The sequence below is a fragment of the Schistocerca gregaria genome, chromosome 4, assembly GCF_023897955.1.
Source record: "Schistocerca gregaria isolate iqSchGreg1 chromosome 4, iqSchGreg1.2, whole genome shotgun sequence".
NCBI lineage: Eukaryota > Metazoa > Arthropoda > Insecta > Orthoptera > Acrididae > Schistocerca > Schistocerca gregaria.
Genome location: NC_064923.1, coordinates 542,250,343 through 542,270,836, shown reverse-complemented (window position 1 = coordinate 542,270,836; position 20,494 = coordinate 542,250,343). Strand labels below are relative to the sequence as shown.

The window sequence follows — 20,494 nt, the reverse complement described above, 5'->3', positions numbered from 1 at the left end:
ATGTGATTGAACGTGGCGTCAGAGCTTGTCGCCCCTCTCCGGACTTTTCGGGAATTAGTGACCTGTGTGTGGAGATGTGGTGCGTGCTCCAGCCAGTGACCTACCAAGGTCTCATTTCTTCCATGCCACTAGGCGTCGTCGTCACTATTACCCGTGTCAAAGGTGGACGGACTACAACTACTGCAAGTCTTCCTTACCTTCGACGAGAGTCGTGATGTCATCAGTGAATGTTGCCATTCCTTTCCTCTCACGCAGAATTTTAATCCCACTCTTGAATCTCTACGCTTCTTCCGTCACTGTTTCTTCGACGTGTAGATTGATTAGGGGCGAAACACTGTATCCCCATCATACTGGCTTTTTCACCGGGGAACTCGTACTTTGTCTTTCGTTCTCATTGTTCCTTTTGGTTACTGTATATACTGTATGTTATCCATCCTTCGCTATTTTTCTCAGTATTTTAAGCATCTTGCAGCATTTTACATTGTGGAACGTTTTTGTTATGAGTGTGACAACAAATCCAATGAAGCTTATCAGAACTACCTATAATGGTATTTTTTTTTGTGTGTCATCGGTCTTCTGACCGGTTTGATGCAGCCTGGATATATCCCAATCTCTGTCCAGTTTTTGCGCTCTACAGCTCCGTCTAGTACCACGGATGTCATTCCCTGATGTCTTAAAAAATGTTCTATCATCCTATCCGTTCTCCTTGTCAGTGTTTTCCACATATTCCTTTCCATTCCGATTCTGCGCAGTACCTCCTCAATCCTTACCTTATCAGTTCACCTAATTTTCAACATTCGTCTGTAGTACCACATCTCAAATGATTCGATCCTCTTCTGTTCCGGTTTTCCCACAGTTCATGTTTCACTGTCATACAATGCTGTCGTCCAAACGTACATTCTCAGAAATTTCTTCCTCAAATTAAGGCCTGTGTTTGATACTAGTAGACTTATCTTGGCCAGGAATGCTCTTTTTTCCAGTGCTAGTCCGCTTTTGACGTCCTCCTTGCTTCGTTCGTCAATGTTTTTTTTTCCCTAGAGCCCAATCTCTTACTGGGCTTGAACAATCGTTTGATTGCCACTGCACTCAAAATGTTAGAAATCCCGATGGAAGTTTATCCATCGCCTCTACCATATTGGATCGCAAGTCTTTCAAAGCTCCGTTAAACTCTGAAACTCAATCCCTTACGTCTTTCATATTGACTACCATTTCTTCTTTAGTCACGTCATGGCACAAGTTCTCTCCTCATAGAGGCCTTCAATGTGCTCTTTCCACCTATCCCCTCTCTTTCCTGTGTAAAGCAGTGGAATTCCTGCTGCAACCATAACGTTGACGCCCTGCTTTTAATTTCGGCGAATGATTTTGTCACTGTTCTGTATGACAAATCAGTCCTTCCGATAGACATTTATTTTTCGATTTCCTCACAACTTTCCTGCGGCGATTTCGCCTTAACTCCCAAGTACATCCTATTTATATCTTGCCTGAGTGACACTGTTGTTATATTGTTGTCCTTGCTTGAATATTTTTGTGCCTTCTTCTTTCGACGTTAAACTGATGTACACCCCTGGAAATTGAAATAAGAACACCGTGAATTCATTGTCCCAGGAAGGGGAAACTTTATTGACACATTCCTGGGGTCAGATACATCACATGATCACACTGACAGAACCACAGGCACATAGACACAGGCAATAGAGCATGCACAATGTCGGCACTATTACAGTGTATATCCACCTTTCGCAGCAATGCAGGCTGCTATTCTCCCATGGAGACGATCGTAGAGATGCTGGATGTAGTCCTGTGGAACGGCTTGCCATGCCATTTCCACCTGGCGCCTCAGTTGGACCAGCGTTCGTGCTGGACGTGCAGACCGCGTGAGACGACGCTTCATCGAGTCCCAAACATGCTCAATGGGGGACAGATCCGGAGATCTTGCTGGCCAGGGTAGTGGACTTACACCTTCTAGAGCACGTTGGGTGGCACGGGATACATGCGAACGTGCATTGTTCTGTTGGAACAGCAAGTTCCCTTGCCGGTCTAGGAATGGTAGAACGATGGGTTCGATGACGGTTTGGATGTACCGTGCACTATTCAGTGTCCCCTCGAAGATCACCAGAGGTGTACGGCCAGTGTAGGAGATCGCTCCCCACACCATGATGCCGGGTGTAGGCCCTGTGTGCCTCGGTCGTATGCAGTCCTGATTGTGGCGCTCACCTGCACGGCGCCAAACACGCATACGACCATCATTGGCACCAAGGCAGAAGCGACTCTCATCGCTGAAGACGACACGTCTCTATTCGTCCCTCCATTCACGCCTGTCGTGACACCACTGGAGGCGGGCTGCACGATGTTGGGGCGTGAGCGGAAGACGGCCTAATGGTGTGCGGGACCGTAGCCCAGCTTCATGGAGACGGTTGCGAATGGTCCTCGCCGATACCCCAGGAGCAACAGTGTCCCTAATTTGCTGGGAAGTGGCGGTGTGGTCCCCTACGGCACTGCGTAGGATCCTACGGTCTTGGCGTGCATCCGTGCGTCGCTCCGGTCCAGTCCCAGGTCGACTGGCACGTGCACCTTCCGCCGACCACTGGCGACAACATCGATGTACTGTGGAGACCTCACGCCCCACGTGTTGAGCAATTCGGCGGTACGTCCACCCGGCCTCCCGCATGCCCACTATATGCCCTCGCTCAAAGTCCGTCAACTGCACATACGGTTCACGTCCACGCTGTCGCGGCATGCTACCAGTGTTAAAGACTGCGATGGAGCTCCGTATGCCACGGCAAACTGGCTGACACTGACGGCGGCGGTGCACAAATGCTGCGCAGCTAGCGCCATTCGACGGCCAACACCGCGGTTCCTGGTGTGTCCGCTGTGCCGTGCGTGTGATCATTGCTTGTACAGCCCTCTCGCAGTGTCCGGAGCAAGTATGGTGGGTCCGACACACCGGTGTCAATGTGTTCCTTTTTACATTTCCAGGAGTGTATTTCTTCTGTGGCACAAGCTTTTTTTGCCGTTGCCTTCCTTGCACCTCCAGAAGTTGGTCAAAAATATGGTAACACAGCGAGAGATGCATGCTTAAATACAAATGCAGATGTTGACCACGAACGACACCTGTGTGTTAGATGTGGCAGTCGTGATCAGAACAGTGTTCTGTGCAGTCGGGAGTGCATTTTGTTAGATCTAAATAAACTCAAACTTCTGAAGTCGTTGGTTTTCGTGTGGTAGGTGCTTCTGTAACCAAAAAACTGAAGTGTTCAAAAGGCGCTGTATCGAGGATTTATACCACGCTTAGGGAAAGCGGAAAAACTTCATCCGCTAGGTCACAATGAGGACGACAGTTTTCGTGCTAAACGGCCATTGAAAAGAACTGTGATGGAAAATAAGAGAACGACAGCTGCAGCAGTCACTGCAGAATTGAATGTCTTACTCGCGAAGCCTGTCAGCACCAAAACAACACGAAACGAACTCTATAAGTAGGGAACTGAATGGCGAGCTAGAATTCCAAAACCACTCATTAGTGATGTAAATTCCCATAACAGGTAAATGTAGTGCCGAAGCCGTACAACCTGGGCTATGTAGCAATGGAAAAATGTCAGTTGACCTGATGAGTCTTGCTTCACATTGTTCTGATTTCTGACCGAGTTTACGTCCCGAGCGTAAAACATGGCGATGGTTCGTTGATGATTTGGGCAGCCATATCGTGGTATTACTATGTAATGTGTCATGGATACTACGTGAGATCGCATTACTGCGAAATGTAGGTGGCGGTGTTCCAAGATGAGGGAGCCCCTGTTCACACAGCTCGCATTGTTCCGGGACTAGTTTTTGTGAGCATGAGCATGAAGCGTCGTATCCCTCCTCATCAAGTCATCAGATCTCAGTGTTATTGAAACTTCGTGGTCTGGTTTGGAGAGAAGGGTACGTGATAACTACCCACCTCCACCACAGTCACCTGAGCTTGCCACTGTTTTGCAGGAAGGATAACACAAGATTCCCTTGAAACAATACGGGCCCTGTATTAATCCATTCCGAGACGACTGAAGCTTTTTTGAATGCCAACGGATTTCGTACAAGGTATTAGGCACGATAACGCATTGTGCTTATGGTCTTCCCATATTTCTGTCCAACCTCTGTGTGTTTACCTATCTAACGGCTGCGATTGTCCTTTTCAGACCCGTCTATGCCTCTTCATCTGAAGTGTCCTCTGTGGTATTCACTACCGTTATATCTACACCCTTAGACCATTTCAAACGGACTTCATTCATCAATTCTTCAGCATTTCACTTCTTTCCACACTGATGTTTCAGGATGATTTTCTTAAACTAGTGTCTACTCTTCAACATTACTAAACTGTGATATGAGGTTAACATCTGCTTTCGTCTATGTCTTACAATCAAATCTGTCTGACCATCCACTTAGAATTTTTGCCTGTCTTTCGGCCCTTTCCGAGTATATTTCCTCCTCTTTTAATTGCTGAACAGTGTATTTGCTGTAATCAGATGAAAATTATTTCAGGACTCCATTAGTCTTTCTCCTGTCTCATTCAAATATCGAGTTCACGTTCTTCCATTAAGACTTACTCTTTCAGTTTCCTCTCATTCTCCATCTTTTAATTTTTATTTTTTTATTTTTTTTTGACTCATCATTTTTCTGATTCGTTTGATGTTGCCCACCGCGAATTCCTCTCTTATGCCAACCTCTTCATCTCAGAATAGCAACTGCAACGTACGTCCTCAGTTATCTGCTGGGTGTATTCCAATCTCTGTTTTCTTCTACGGTTTTTACCTTCTACAGCTCCGTCCAGTACCACGGAAGTTATACCCTGATATCTAAACAGATGTCCTACCATTCTGTCCCTTCTTCTTGTCAGTGTTTTGCATTTATTTCTAACTTCGCCGATTCTCCGGAGAACGTCCTCATTCCTTACTTTATCAACGCATCTAATTTTCAATATTCTTCTGTAACCCCACATCTCAATTGCTTCGATTCCCTTCTTTCTGGTTTTCCCACAGTCTGTGTTTTACTATTCTATAGTGCTGTGCTCCAAATGTACACTTGACAGCAAAAAGTGGGTCACTGCCGAATACAACCAACTTAACATAACTGTGTTGCTGGTCTTCTAAACACCAAAATCCCGTGGGGTACAGTCGTTTGACTACGCCCAATGGGTACCGCAAGAGGCTACTAGAGACGACTACTTTATGGCAGTCAGTCTAAGCGTCAACTAATATCGTCATACAAAACATATTAGAAAACACGTTCTTAGCGATGAGACACCCCATAACACTTATAAATTAACCTTACTTACAATAAGTGCCATTCCAAAAGTTATGAGAAAACGGATTATTTTGCATATATCGTACAGTAATCCTTAGTCCAAATTAAATACTTGAGAAAATATATGAAGTTACAAAGCTGTACGGCAATTGGAGAAACGTTTTCCGCTCTCGAAAAGGTTTTCCATCCACTTGCTGAACGTCGCTCAACGGCGAGTGGCTTTGGAAACTTGATATTGGACGAACCAGTAAAAAAACCCGATTAACGGCAACAAGAATTCTACGGAAATCTCAACATTAACAGCGAATCACCAGTAATATCATTCTTCTCTTAACACATCAACAGCTACGTGTACACAAATTTGAACATTAAACGACATGAACAACGTCGTCGTTCTGGACCTGTATTCAAACCAAGCACCTATAGCCATTGCCAACTAAGCTAAGCTTTGTTTGTGATTTATTGAGACCGGATCACTAGGCATAAACAGACGTGAAGTATAGACGTTTGCACCAGTATTAGTTCTCAATTCAGATCCTGAAAATAAATGACGAAAATGTTTGCACTGAACTCGGAATCCTGTCCTAATAGTCACCTTCCTAGGAACTACCCCCAACGACGTTTAATATGGTGTCATTCAAAAGCAACAAGGTATGCTCATGTTTAAAATTGAAATGCCATCATGTAAAGCTTGTGACAGGGATGCGAACCCAGCAACTAATCTGATTGTTTACGAAGTACACAAAATCAGAAGTTGAATATGAAATGTTTTCACCAATAGTGAGATGTTGGAACCTTAAATGACGATAGAATTGTTTTTGCCTGACTGGGATTCGAACCCCGCATCTAGTACCGTAGGATGGAGAGGAATGTTTGAACTTGAAAAGATGTAAGGTAACGTTTGATCTTGTAATGTTGTGATAAAAAGCTCATCATGTGGCTGTGAACTGAAACGAACACGGTAAGCTGACAACGCACGAAGAGACGTCGAAAATGTAACTGTTTCTCACTAGTAGTTCGGTGTACACATGCTAGGACTTGAAATAATGAATATTTTGTGTTGATCAGGATTCGAAACCAGATAGATGCCTTTCGAGGAGGCCTAGAAGAGTTTGCAGTCTTGGGGAACACAGTGAAATCGAATTTGAATCCCAGTCCAGCACCACAGTTTTCAACGTCTCAGTTTCAAATAAAGTAAGAGCCTTGTGAACTTACATGGGCATTGGTTCATTGAATGAAATCGTTTTCTAGTTTACGACGGCTTGCTGGCGAAAGAGTCTCTGCCTTCCGGGGTTTCTCCATCTGTCACAACTCAAACGAATACCGCTCTGCCCCAGTCGGCAGCGAAGGGATGTTATCTTTACTGCGGATATCGAACTACGGAGCTTACTGGCGTTCTGCACTTGGTGTTACTAGGGGTGAAGGAGATTTACTTGTGTGTGTTAAAAATCTACGCCTGACGTGAGATGTGGACCTACACGTTTCACACATCCACCAGACTACAGAACCCCCAGCCAAGCACATTGTTATGAATTGCACAGTATTCATTTAGATGTAGATGCTGATGTCAAGGGACGGGTAACAGGAAAGAGGGCAGGATCTGCAGAAGTGCAAAATATAAGCTTGAAATGCTTGCAAAGTATTTCTTACTTAGATGTGTGCCCCAGTTTGTTTTATCTTTGGACCGAGAGATAAGGAGGGACTGTTTTCAGAACGAAGAATGGGTTATAGGGAAGGGAATATCAAAGAATACGGTTTCATAGGTGTTGAGAGTAATGATAGAGAGTAAAGCCAGCAGCAATTAAAATAGAAAATGTAGCGTCAATGGAAACCGCTGAATTTGTTTATAAAGTTTTGGGGGAATGGAATAGAAGGACACTTGCGGCGATAGTGTCAGCGAGAGAGAGAGAGTGTGAGAGAGAACAGAGAAGATATTAACAACGAGTATACATAATAGGAAATCGTTTGCGTATTGTGTGGAGGACGGAGGGTGTATTCATGGATGGAGGGGAAGAGAGAGATGTATTTGAATTAAAAAGAACTACTGTGACAGAGACCATCTACGCTGAATGGTTTGTAAGTATCTAGACAGGGTATAAATGAAATCAAAATAGAATAATTAACAAACTGTATATTCAAAAGAAACCCACATGAATTAAAAGGGCAACTCAAAGGAAAACTAACCCATATTGTATCTTTTATGTTGCCACGCGATCTTCCGCTAGCTCCCAATGAGTAAAAATGACGAAAAAGAAGGCATAAAAACATTTTCAGGACTCTAGTATTTTATCCAGAATCCTTCATTATTTGGTACTTCTATCATGCGTCTTGGCATAGAATGTATAAGCCGCCGGACGTAAAAACCTGAAGAAGCAACTTCCTCTCAGGCTCCCAGGACGCAGTCCCAAAGAGCGTCCGCAGTAGTTGGTTGGTGTCAGGGCCAGTTCTCTGTTAATGCTCTGGCGACCTCAGCCCACATGTTTTCCATGGGGTTCATATCACCCGCCCGTGGCGGCCAGTCCATGACGTTGACGCCAATCGTGGAGAGCCGCTGCTGAACAAATGCAGACTTCTGAATGGGAGAACCGTCCTCTTGCAGTGTGACGTCCCCTTCTGCGTACAGCATTCGCACTGACGGAAGAATCACATTTTCCAATATGGGGGCATACTGCACACTGTACAGAGTTCCTTCTATCCTGTAAAGAATTCCCGCCCCTCTCGCAGAAATCCAACACCAGCAGGTAACAGATAACCGGCCACTTCGTATCGTCGTGGTTATATATTCGCGTAGATGGCGAGTCCCTTCTGGCCTGTAAACGATTCGTAGACCATTGCTACCGGTGGAAAACACCTTTTCATCAGTGAAAATGACATTGTCCCACGACGCCCTCAGATGGAGCTCTGCAAATGCTAGCCGGTATATAACGTTGTCTTCGCTGAACTCTTGTTTCACGGCGGATCGTCGTGCATGCAGTCCAGCGTCCCTCAGCCTTCGGCGAATCGTGTCACTGGAGCCGGGGACGTTGGTCTCCCGCCTCTACTGCTTCGCGTCCAGAAAGGGGTTTTCTCTGCTCCTAGACACTAGGTCCCTGTCTTCCTGCTGTGGGATCACTCTCTTCCTGCCTGAGCCAGGAGCCCTGTTGGTGGTGCCCCTTTCAAGGCAGATCCTCCGCCATCTCGTTGCAGTGGTATGTGGTACGCCATGCCGTGTGCTAGCTTCTCTGATGGAACATCCTCCTTCTTCAATGAGAGCGACGACTCTATCTCGAATAGACCTCTCCCAGTGAGCCATTACGGCAGACAGCCTGATGTGTATTTCTGCTTGCCGTTCTTATACTGATGCCAGGAGAGGAGGTACACATATTTACGTCAAACGGAGCAGCAGAGGCAGAGGCATGCGGCGCAGCCGTGCTGGCTCGTCCCGGGCTGTTGTCCCACGAACGCCACCGCCAGCTCGCTCACTTCCGTCTCGCCTCGGCCAACCTGGCTGGCCCGTAGCTCGCGAAGCCGTGGCTAGTACAGACCGGGCCCGCAAGGCCACGATCACCCCTTGAAGGATCAAAAGTTACTCCTAACCTACCCAAGTCTGTAGTATAAATTAATGCAACTACAGCTATTATGCTATAACATGGGGAGGCACACCTACAGTTAACGATCCATTCAAATATTTGACGAACAATACGTTCAAATATAGATTAATTTTAAACAAAGCTACCAGAAAATATTTCACCTAGCTAGCAATAGCATAGCGCAGGAAAGTATTATTTCTTGCAAGCGCTCTGCATTAGATGTAACCTTAAGAAAACGCCGGCCGGTGTGGCCGAGCGGTTTTAGGCGCTTCAGTCTGGAACCGCGTGACCGCTACGGTCTCAGGTTCGAATCCTGCCTCGGGCATGGATGTGTGTGATGTCCTTAGGTTAGTTAGGTTTAAGTAGTTCTAAGTTCTAGGAGACTGATGTTAAGTCCCATAGTGTTCAGGGCTATTTGAGCTTATGAAAACGTGTATTCAACCACGACAACTAAGAGGAATGTAAAAGTAAACAGGTTTGGCGGCAGTTTCCCCAAATAACAGTATATAATACACATTTTGCGCACTTATAACATATAGTCAGTGTCTCTGAAACAATACCTGCTGCATAACGGAAATAACTTTCTGCTGAAGCACTTCATTTACTCGTACATATCAAGGATACACGACTACTAGAGAACATTGCTCGTTACGGCAGTCAATGCACTCTTAAATTAACACCATGATATCGCACATATTAGGCAACATGTTACTAGAGATGAGAAAGGCCTTAAGGTTTGCAGCTAAACATGCTACTGCTAGCTGCTACTGAATAAGAATTTGATTATCAACGTGTCTTCATAATAATGTGTGCGGCGTTCGACAGTCGGTGGGCATAGACGTTTCTGTCTCCTTATTTCTAGTGAAACACGCGCACATCTCTGTAATGGTGGACCGACATTGGACATTTCTCACCTGTTACTTGTTAGACAACGACGGCGGTAGGCGCCGGGTTCGAATCCCGGTCAAGCAATACAACTTCAGTCGTCATTTAAGGTTCCAGCCTCACTGCTGGTGACAAACTGTGATATCTACATTCTGATATTACGTACATATTCAACAATGTGATTAGGTGCTGGGTTCGCATCGTTGTCGCACACATTACATGACGTTATTTCAATTTTAAGCAGGTGCATCCTTTGTTCGCTGACAATGCAACACTATACAACGTCTTTCGAGATTAATTACCAAGAAGATAATTGTCATGTTAGGGTTCCTTGTTTCGTGCAAACATTATCGTCATTTACATTCAAGTTGAGAATTGATAACTGATACTGGTGCAAACGTCAATATTTGAAGTCTCTTTCTGCCTAGTGATCGAGTCTCGATAAGGCACAAACCTTTGCTTGGTTAACCATGGCTTTACGTTCTGGGTTTGCATCCGGATCCAGAACGAAGACTTCCGTCATGTCATTTAAAGTACAACTTCGTGTACAAGGAACTGTTGATGAGTTATGTGAACAATGACATTACTTGTGACTCGCTGTTAATGTTGGGATTTCCGTAGACTACTTGCCGCCGTTAATCACGTTTTCTTTTAACTGCTTAGTATTACATAAAGTTGAAGCGAAACCACTCTCCGTTGAACGTTGAACTACGTTCAGCATGTGTTGGGTAAACCTTTTAGACAGCAAAGAACTTGTTTCCAATTGCCATACAACTTTATAAATCCGTATACTGTCTCAAATATTTAATTGTGCCTAAGGATTACTGAACAATTTATATGGCAAAATTAGTTGTCCCATAACGTTTGAAATGTCACTTCTTGTAATTAAGTTTAGTTTACAAACGTTAAGGATTGTCTGATCTCTTTTGTACTATCGTGGTGTTACTTTACATTTGGGCAGACTGTCACAAAGACCGGTGTTCTCTAATAGTCTCTAGCGGTACCCATTGTGTATCTTATAGCGACTGTACTGTGGAGGGTTGCGACGATGTGCAACACACATATGATATGTTGGTTGCATACATTCAGTTGCAGCCTACACGTTGGAATTCAGGCGTGACCCATTTACTTTGCTGTCGAGTGTACATTCTCAGAATTTTTTCCCTTAAATTAAGGTCTAAGTTTGATACCAGCAGACTTCTGTTGGCCAGGAATTCTCTTTATGTCGGTGCTAGTCTACTTTTGATGCCCTCCTTACTCCGGTCATCATGGGTTACTTTGCTGCCTAGGTAGCAATCTATCTGCCTCGTGATCGCCAATCATGATGTTAATTTCTTGCTGTTCACATTTCTGCTACGTCTAGTGACTTCCGTCTTTCTTCGATTTACTCTCAGTCGGTATTATGAGCTCATTAGACTGTTCGTTCCATTCAGCAGATCCTGTAATTCTTCTCCATTTCCACTGTCGATAGCAATGCCATCTGCAAATCTTATCATATATATCCTTTCACCTTGAATTTTAATTCCACTGTTGAAAGTGTCTGCTATTCCTGTGATTGCTTCTTTGATGTATAGATTGAACAACAGGGTGAAAGTCTGCATCAATGTCTTGCACGCTTTTAGTCCAAGCACTTCGTCTTGATTTCTACTCTTATTGTTTCCTCTTGGCTCTTGTACATATCACATATCACATATTAACCGTCTTTTGTCCGCAGCTCGTGGTCGTGGGGTAGCGTTCTCGCTTCCCGCGCCCGGGTTCCCGGGCTCGATTCCCGGCGGGGTCAGGGATTTTCTCAGCCTCGTGATGACTGGGTGTTGTGTGATGTCCTTAGGTTAGTTAGGTTTAAGTAGTTCTAAGTTCTAGGGGACTGATGAGCATAGATGTTAAGTCCCATAGTGCTCAGAGCCATTTGAACCCGTCTTTTCCTATAGCTTACCTTTTTTTTTTGAGAAATTCGAACAACTTGCACCATTTTACATTGTGGAACGCTTTCCCACGTCGACAAATCCTATGAAGATCTCTTCATATTTCATCAGTCATGCTTGTATTAGTAACTGCAGCATCAGAATTGCCTCTGACGTGCCTTTACATTTCCTCAAGCCAAACTGTGCGTCATGTAACACATCTTCAATTTTCGTTTCCATTCTTCTGGATATTATTCTGGTCAGCAGTTTGGATGCATGAGCTGTTAAGCTGACTGTGCGATAATTCTCGCATTTGACGGCTCTTGCAGTCTTCTGAATAGTGTGGATGATGTTTTTCGGAAAGTCAGATCGCCAGACTCATAGATTCGACACACCAACGTGAATAGTCGTTTTGTTGCCACTTCCCGCAGTGATTTTAGAAATGCTGATGGAATGTTGTCTATCCCTTCTGCCTTATTCAATCGTAAGTCGTTCACAGCTATTTTAAATCGTGATTCTAAAACTGGATCCCCTCTGTCCGTTTTTCTGCCTCCCATTTCTTCTCCTATCACGTCAGCAGACAAGTTTACCCTCATAGGGTCCTTCAACATATTCCTTACACCTATCTGCTGTCTGCTCTGCATTTAACAGTGAGTCCCCATTGCATTCTTAATGTTGTCAACCTTGCTTTTAATACCACCGAAAGCACTTCCGACTTTTCTATACGCTGAGTCAGTCATTCTGACAGTCATTTCATTTTCGGTTTCTTCACACTGTTCCTGTAGCCATACTTTTCCTATCTGTTCAATCCTGTCTGTTCAATTTCTGCTGTTGACGTCGGCATGTATATTGGTGTTGGAGTGGGTTTGGTTTCGATTGTGATGAGAATAACTCGATACTGATCTGTTCACAGTAACTCACTCTCTGTCCTACCTTCCTATTCATAACGAGCCCCGCTCCCTTTATATCACTTTCTGCTGCTATTGATACTACTCCATAATGGATTATATTATACCCTATTCATTTGAGCAGAAATCATTATTCTTCTTTCCAGTTTACTTCGTTCACCCCACTATATGAGCTTTAGCATTTCCCTTTTGAGACTTTCTAGCTTGCTAATCACTGTCAAATTTCTTAAATTTTACGCCCTCACTCACATAACATTACCCTTTGTTTCAAATTTCAATCTTTTCCTCATGGTCGCATTCCCTTTGTCAGTCTCCATCCGGGGCACCGAATGGGGGATTAGTGGAAGCCGTGTAGTGACTAAACATGCTGCGTAGTTCACAACATCATACAAAGTTTAGCATGTTTATTCCACATACAGTTTCCAGTCGACTTTTTGACTATAAGCTCCTTCTTGACGTCATTTGATTCCAATGCATTCTTTTTCTGTTAACCCATGCTGTGTTGGAAAATGATCTCAGGCAGTTTTAGCTTATTAAAGAATACTTTTAACACCAGCTTTCGGTGTTACATGCTGTCATTTGTGAAGTTATATATCATAGCTGTGGGACCAATCTATATAAAATATCTTATTTTTCTACCATTAAATTCTCAAAAAGTACGTAGGAAAAATTAAAAGATCCTTACTATATGGGTCCGATAGAGTGACAGTGTGAAGTCAGATTTGTATGTGGTATTTTACTATTGTTATGTATTTTAATAGAAATAGCTTGTATATTTGGCATGTGTGAGCAGAGAGAGAGAGAATGAGGGCTTTCCATGTATGGTAAACATTGATTCCTAGTATCGTACTCTGGCTCCCAAGTTGGTCGAAAATGCCACGTCAGCGGTCCACAGGAAGACAAATGGATCAAGATCTGAGCGCAGTCTGTGACCACTGGTCAAATGAGATATCATAGGCTCCGGTAAAGAATGTAGGTGAAGGAGGTGGAGAAAGGCCCGCTGGATGGTCTCGTGGAGACAATGGGGTCGCCGACGCTGTCTGTGATTGATCTCGGCACCACCGCTGTCTGACGGTGAATATTACTTGAGCGAGAAAGCAAGAATCAGATTTATCACTTTCGTCGCTATCTGTCTCCTCTCGGTTTAATTACTGGAATCAATTCCATAATGAGTGAGTTTTCTTCAAACCCTATATGACCCTCACCTCCTATTCAGTTTTAATGTTACCTTCTCGTTTGTTTCGTAAACGCCTTGCCTTGCAGTGCTTTATGTGTTTCTGTGTATACAAAGCTTCTTAAATTATCCTGCCAAAACGTTGGTTGGTATTTTCTGCCATGTTCCTTTGTGTAGGTTCACATGATGAGGTACTCGGCCTGTATTTCTAACTATTTGGGAATTTGTTACCCTGAAATGTGTGATGTGCTGGTAACGCCCTGGAAATGATATCTTTGATGAATTCGAGATTTTGTGTGCCAGGTGGATGACTAGTTAAACCCAAGTTCCTCGTCTGACCAGGTAGTGATTAATGAGGCCAGAATCCGTGGGCCTTTTACGGCATAAAATCTGTCCCTTGTGTGATCCTGGAAGTTATTCGAGCAATCTTCGTGGTGTTTTTATTTTGCATACTGTGGGAAACAGATGTCTTCGTAACGACCATGGGTAAAGTGCGGCAGTGTCTGAAGGGTGGCTTTGTACATTTTGTATGGTGAATCTCTGTTGTTAATTCGGTTTTTTGAATACCCGATATATATGAAAATAGACTTCGTCAGTTTTGGTTAGCGGTTTCCCTTGTTCCTAAATACTGTGACCTGGGGCGAACAGTGTATGACGTACAATGAACACGTGTGCCTTTAGTTTAAAATATTTGGAGTAAAAAGTTGCTATGTGTGAATTTTCATCCTCCTTTTTTAGATGCTTGTATCGAAGGTTGGTTTCACACGTCCACAGCTTCAAATTTTTATTTAAACAGTCAGTACAAGGTGATTCACACTAGAAAATACGAAAGTTCTGGTAACCACATGGTCAAGATCAAGTTATGCCATTACCTGATTACTGGTTTCAAGACACAACACAGTATAGCTTCCCTTCAGATTTACGTTGCGGTATGAGGCCATTGGGATCAATATCCCAGATACGTGCCAATAATCACCTGACTCCCGACAGCTACTAGAATATTTAAAGGTTGGTTAGACACAGAAGAAAGAGGATATGGGATGGTGCTCGTATGCAGTCAGAAAAATTGATCGCGCGTGCATGTTCGTTTAAATAAAAGTAAATTAACTCTGCTGCGTTAAAATACTCATTACATTAAGATGTTTATTTGTTATCAGTCAGTTACGATTGTACATTCATTGCTGTATTCGTATGTTCAACATTTCTCACATGTGAGTAATCAGTCATAATCAAAAGTGCTTTTGTAGTTGCATCATTCATATGTGTTTCAGTAGTAATCAAATCTACAAAAATATAGCAAGCTAAATCAACTGTCCTGCAATCTTAAAATATTTCATAATCTTCCCGGGCAACTGTCTTTTACTTTACCATGATCGTCACTTTTTCCTATCTACATGAGAGTCAACAAAATATTTTGGTATTCAGCAGAGAAAGTTGGTGATTGACACTAGGCGCAAGAGCCCGCATCTCGTGGTCGTGCGGTAGCGTTCTCGCTTCCCACGCCCGGGTTCCCGGGTTCGATTCCCGGCGGGGTCAGGGATTTTCTCTGCCTCGTGATGGCTGGGTGTTGTGTGATGTCCTTAGGTTAGTTAGGTTTAAGTAGTTCTAAGTTCTAGGGGACTGATGACCATAGATGTTAAGTCTCATAGTGCTCAGAGCCATTTGAACCATTACGCGCAAGATTTTTCCACATCGAAAAGCGCTTTGTTTTAATGATCGCCACACCAACTCGCTTATCAGATTCCTGAAGCTCGTTTTCCTATTTCGTGACAATATAAAAACAAAAATCCTGTAAGTTCCTCGACGCCTTCCGTCAATCCTAGCTGGAAAGAATCCCATACGGCGCAGGAGCACCCCGGAAGAGGTCGGGCAAGCGTAGTGCAGCCAGTCTTTTAGGCTGGTTTCTTGCACTTTCTAACCATGTTGTCAAAAAAAGCAGTGTGTTCGTAATTGTAATGCCTAAGTATTTAAATGAGTCGACAGCTTTCTTAGTACAAAGAAACTGACGGAAAAAAATCACAACATCAACGAGGAGTTTTGCGCCTTAAATGAAAGTTGGCAGTCGTGTTTCTACAGTTGAAAGATGATGTTTATTCAAATGAAAGTTAACAGTCGTGATTATAAATTTGAAAGACGGTGTCTGTTCACATTTAATGGCAGTAGCGTTAGAGTGGCGCTAGTAACGCCATTGTGGGGATACAAATCAGGTTTGCTTTAAATACACATTGTAACGGTCGTGAGTGTTAGTTACCTTTGAGACTGAGCTTTGTGAGTTTTTATTAGTCAAGAACGCCTTTAAGGCGACAAAGACACCGTTATCTACATCTCACTGAGTTTAGACGAGGTCGTGTGACAGTGCTACGAGATGTTGTTGTTGTTGTTGTTTTTGGGGAGGAGACCAGACAGCGAGGTCATCGGTTTCATCGGATTTGGGAAGGATGGGGAAGGAAGTCGGCCGCGCCCTTTCGGAGGAACCATCCCGGCATTTGCCTGGAGTGATTTAGGGAAATCACGGAAAACCGCTACGAGAAATCAGATGTTCCTTCTGCCTTGCTGAAGAAAGACTTTGGAGGAAAGTAGCCATGCCGGCCGCGGTGGTCTAGCGGTTAAGGCGCTCAGTCTGGAACCGCGTGACTGCTACGGTCGCAGGTTCGAATCCTGCCTCGGGCATGGATGTGTGTGATGTCCTTAGGTTAGTTAGGTTTAAGTAGTTCTAAGTTCTAGGGGACTGATGACCATAGACGTTAAGTCCCATAGTGCTCAGAGCTATTTGAACCATTTGAACAGAACGAATTGTTACAGATTGGTTACTTGGACGACATCTCCGACCCATTGGGGAGCAGGGTTGAGTCCTTTGTGTTTTCTGATGAATGCTGGTTCTGTCTCGGTGCTGGGATGGCCGAGTGTTGGTTAGAAGGAGGCCAGTTGAGGTATGCAACAAACCTGCATGCGTGGTAGACATATTGGACTACACCTAGACTTCTGGCCAGGGGTGCGATTTGATACAGAATCACTCTCGTGGCTATCCCACACACGCTGACTGCAAATTTGTACGTCAGTCTGGATATTCGCCTTGTTGTGCTGCCATTCATGAACAACATTCCAGGAAGTTTGTTCCAGCTGGATAATGCTTGCCCACATGCTGCTGTTATGATCCACGGAGTGTCGACATGTTGCCTTGGCCTGCTCGATCACCACATCCGTCTCCAGTCGAGCACATATGGGACATCATCGAGCAATAACTGCAGTAGTATCCACGCACAGAAATAACCGTCCCTGCAATGACCGTGCAAGTGCAACGGGCATGGAACTCCATCCCACAAACTGATATCCGGAACCCGTAGAACACAATGCATTCACGTTTGCATGATTATATTCGACAGTCTGGTGGTTACACCATTTATAAACACACCAGAATTTCATATTTGCAATGGCTTATCTCGCGCTTACATCAACCAGTGATCTTGCAATGTTTATCGCTTAAATATGTTACCTAGACAAATGTATTCCAGATATTGCATTACTCTACATCAATCATGTTTTGGTGTTGCGAATTTTTTTTCCGTCAGTTTACATTTGAAATGTAAAATTTTCGATTAAATAACCTCCTAAAAGGACGCGAATTTAACCGTTGGTCCATTAATGCGAGATGTGATAAGCGAGTGATGGGGCATAAGCATATTTTTCTGCTGATATTAGGCGTCTAACGTGATAATATAGTTCAAGAGGGATTGGCGGAAAGGACCTGTAGCTTGGCTTCCAACCTGACCTGACCTCATTACCATGGAATTTTGTGTCTGGGGTCAAATTGAAAAAATTACGTGTACCGCACTGCCACCAGTAAGTCTGAAGAACTATTGGCGTGTACTGTCTTCTCAAGATTTGCTTGATGGTACGGAGGAGTTTGTAAGAATATTTAACACAGAGAAGAGTGCAATAATGCGAAGAGAACAAGTAGAATACATTGATTAACATTTACGAGTGTAGAGTAAGTTATATGGAACACGTCCTTTAACAAGCACGAATGCAGAAAAAATTACAACATGTAAGAGTCTGAAGAAGTGACGTACACTGAGATTACAAAAACTCAGGGGATAGTGATATGCATATATAAACGTGGAGGTAGTATCGCTTACACAAGTTATAAAAGGGCTCTGCATTTTCGGGGCAATTATTTGTGCTCAGGTGATTTGTGTCAAAATGTTTCCGCCGTGATTATAGCTGCACGACGGTAATTAACAGACTGTGAACACAGAATGGTGGTTGGAGCTAGACCCATGGGACATTCCGTTTCGTAAATCGTTAAGGAAATCAATATCCCGAGGTGCACATTGTCAATAGCGTGGCGAAAATACCAAATTTCAGGCATTACCTCTCGCTGAGGGCAACGCAGTGACAGAGGACCATCACTTAACAACCGAAAGCGACGGCGTTTGCGTACAGTTGTCAGTGCTTACAGACAAGCAATAATGCGGAAATAATTGAATAAATTAATGTGGGACGTACGACGAACGTATCCTCAGGACAGTGCGGCGAAATCTACCGTTAATGGGTTATGGCAGCAGACGATCGACGCGAGAGTTTTTGCTACCAGCACGACATCGCCTTTATCGCCTCTTATGGGCTCGTGACCTTATCGGTTGGACCCTAGATGGCTGGAAAACCATATCATGGTCAGATGAACCCCGATTTCAGTTGGTAAGAGCTGATGGTAGGATTCGTGAGTGGTGTAGGACCCGCAAAGCCATGGACCTAAGTTGTGAAGGAGAGATGCTGCAAACTGATGGTAGCTCCATATTACGTGGAGTGGGCTGGGTCCTCTGGTACAACCAGAAATAGTTATGTTCGGGTACTTGGAGATTATTTTCAGACACTCATAGACTTCCTGTTCCCCAACAACTATGGTATTTTTATGGTTGACACGATGCCTCGTCGCGCCTTGTCAAAGGCGACAATTGATAGTTACGTTTTATCTCTGACAAGGATTATCTCTACTCATCTTGTGTTACTTTGATCACGTCCCCTTTCCTACAGTATTTATATCGCTCTACGACGTCCGACTAGTTAGTCGGCAAGACTCAGCGGAGGAGCGCCTCTGAGGATGTCCAGCGCAGTTCTGGACGAAACGTCAGGGACAAAAGAATCTCTCGGACTACGTCCTCACATCCCGAGAGGTTTACCAGCAACCATAGTTGTTTTCCAGTGGTTTTAAGAAGGTTCTGAACAGTTCGAGCGAATGATATGGCCACCCAGATCGCCCGACATGAGTCCCATCAAACATTTATGGGACGCCAGTTTGTGCACCAAATCCTGAGCCAACAACAGTTTCGCAATTACGGACAGCTATCGAGGCAGCATGGGTCAGTATCAATCTTCCTAGTACATTAAAACTGTGTGACGGACGGAGACTCGAACTCGGGACCTTTGTCTTTCGCGGGCAAGTGCTGGCAGAAGTAAAGCTGTGAGGGCGGGGCGTGAGTCGTGCTTGGGTGGTTCAGATGGTAGATCACTTGCCCGCGAAAGGCAAAGGTCCCGAGTTTGAGTCTCGGTCCGACATAGTTTTAATCTGCCACGAAGTTTCAAATCAGCGCACACTCCGCTGCAGAGTGAAAATCTCACTATGGGGCAATATTTTGCTAGGGCTTCCAACGACGTGTTGAGTCTACGCGAGTTTCTGCACTATGGTGGGCAAGAACTGGTCCGTAACTATGTTAGGACGTTGACGTTTGTCACCTGAGTGTATTTTACGCAAAGATTTGCAATGGGCAAAATTCAAGTTCAGTTAGAAGGGTACTAATTGAAGAATTAACGTTTGGAAAACTCTTGTATGAACAAGTGCATAGGATCATATTGTATTGTGTTGTGGCTAGTAAACACACATTTGCTCTTCCCTCGCAAGCAGCTCGTTTGCAGACCGTTATTTTATATATTTATTTGTATATCTAGTTATAACTGTTCAGTGATTATTTTAACAGCACGACAACGAAAATAACTTTCCATACGGTCAGCAAAGTACGTCATTATTAGCCCATTAGCCACTCATTTAGATACTGGTAGAACATCCCATTTCCTGCTTGTTCTTTTGTACAGTTGGTGAATGATGTGCTTAAAAATGTTGTTAGTATACAATTTTGAACTCTGTTTCTTCAGGTGAAAGCTAAATCGAAGAGCCCTGTAACAACTCAGAAAAGACTGACCATATCATTACATAACGGCCTTGCTGTTGGTTTAGTTAGTGACTCTGACGTGTCTGCCATGGTGTGTTTCTGGTGAAGTCCGTACCTGACGCACGGGCCGCTGCGACCGGGCACGAGGTACCGGCAGCCGTGCAGCGTCGTCTCCTCGGCGAACTCCCTCAGCACGGTCCTCCACATGGCGCCCGCTGCGTTCACTCCGTGTTGTCGGCGCGCTGTCTGCAGGGCGCCGGCATTGATCACTGGCTGGCGTGACTGCGCCTTATTAACCGTCAAATGTCACTCGCCCTACTAGTCTTTTGGTCCTCTGTTCGATACATCATTGGCTGTGAAGACACCGCAGAGAAACCGTATTCTGCTCATTTGAACCCGGCCCATTTTTCAGATTGTTTTTGACAGAACGGCACCGACGTTCCTTAACTGCTTAGTGATGAATGAAGATATTTTGCATAAAACTTCTCATCCGTCAACAAAATCGGTTTTCTGCTTTTCTGTTTTTGAACGTATTCTCCAAAGTTAATTCAGAGTCAGATGTAGCCAATGGTACATTTGATGAATATCTCAGATGTTCACGAAAATATGT

The 20,494-nt window shown here is 44.1% G+C and overlaps 1 protein-coding gene across 1 annotated transcript in view; it reads right to left on the bottom strand.

Annotated features, from left to right (window-relative positions):
* The window catches only part of LOC126267798 (sodium channel protein Nach-like), a 139,512-nt gene extending 119,421 nt beyond the window's left edge, over positions 1-20,091 (bottom strand). The window contains exon 1 of the mRNA XM_049973102.1: positions 20,000-20,091. Within this exon, the coding sequence (XP_049829059.1) occupies positions 20,000-20,091 (92 nt within the window). The remainder of the gene's footprint in view (positions 1-19,999) is intronic.
* Positions 20,092-20,494: the final 403 nt, after the last annotated feature.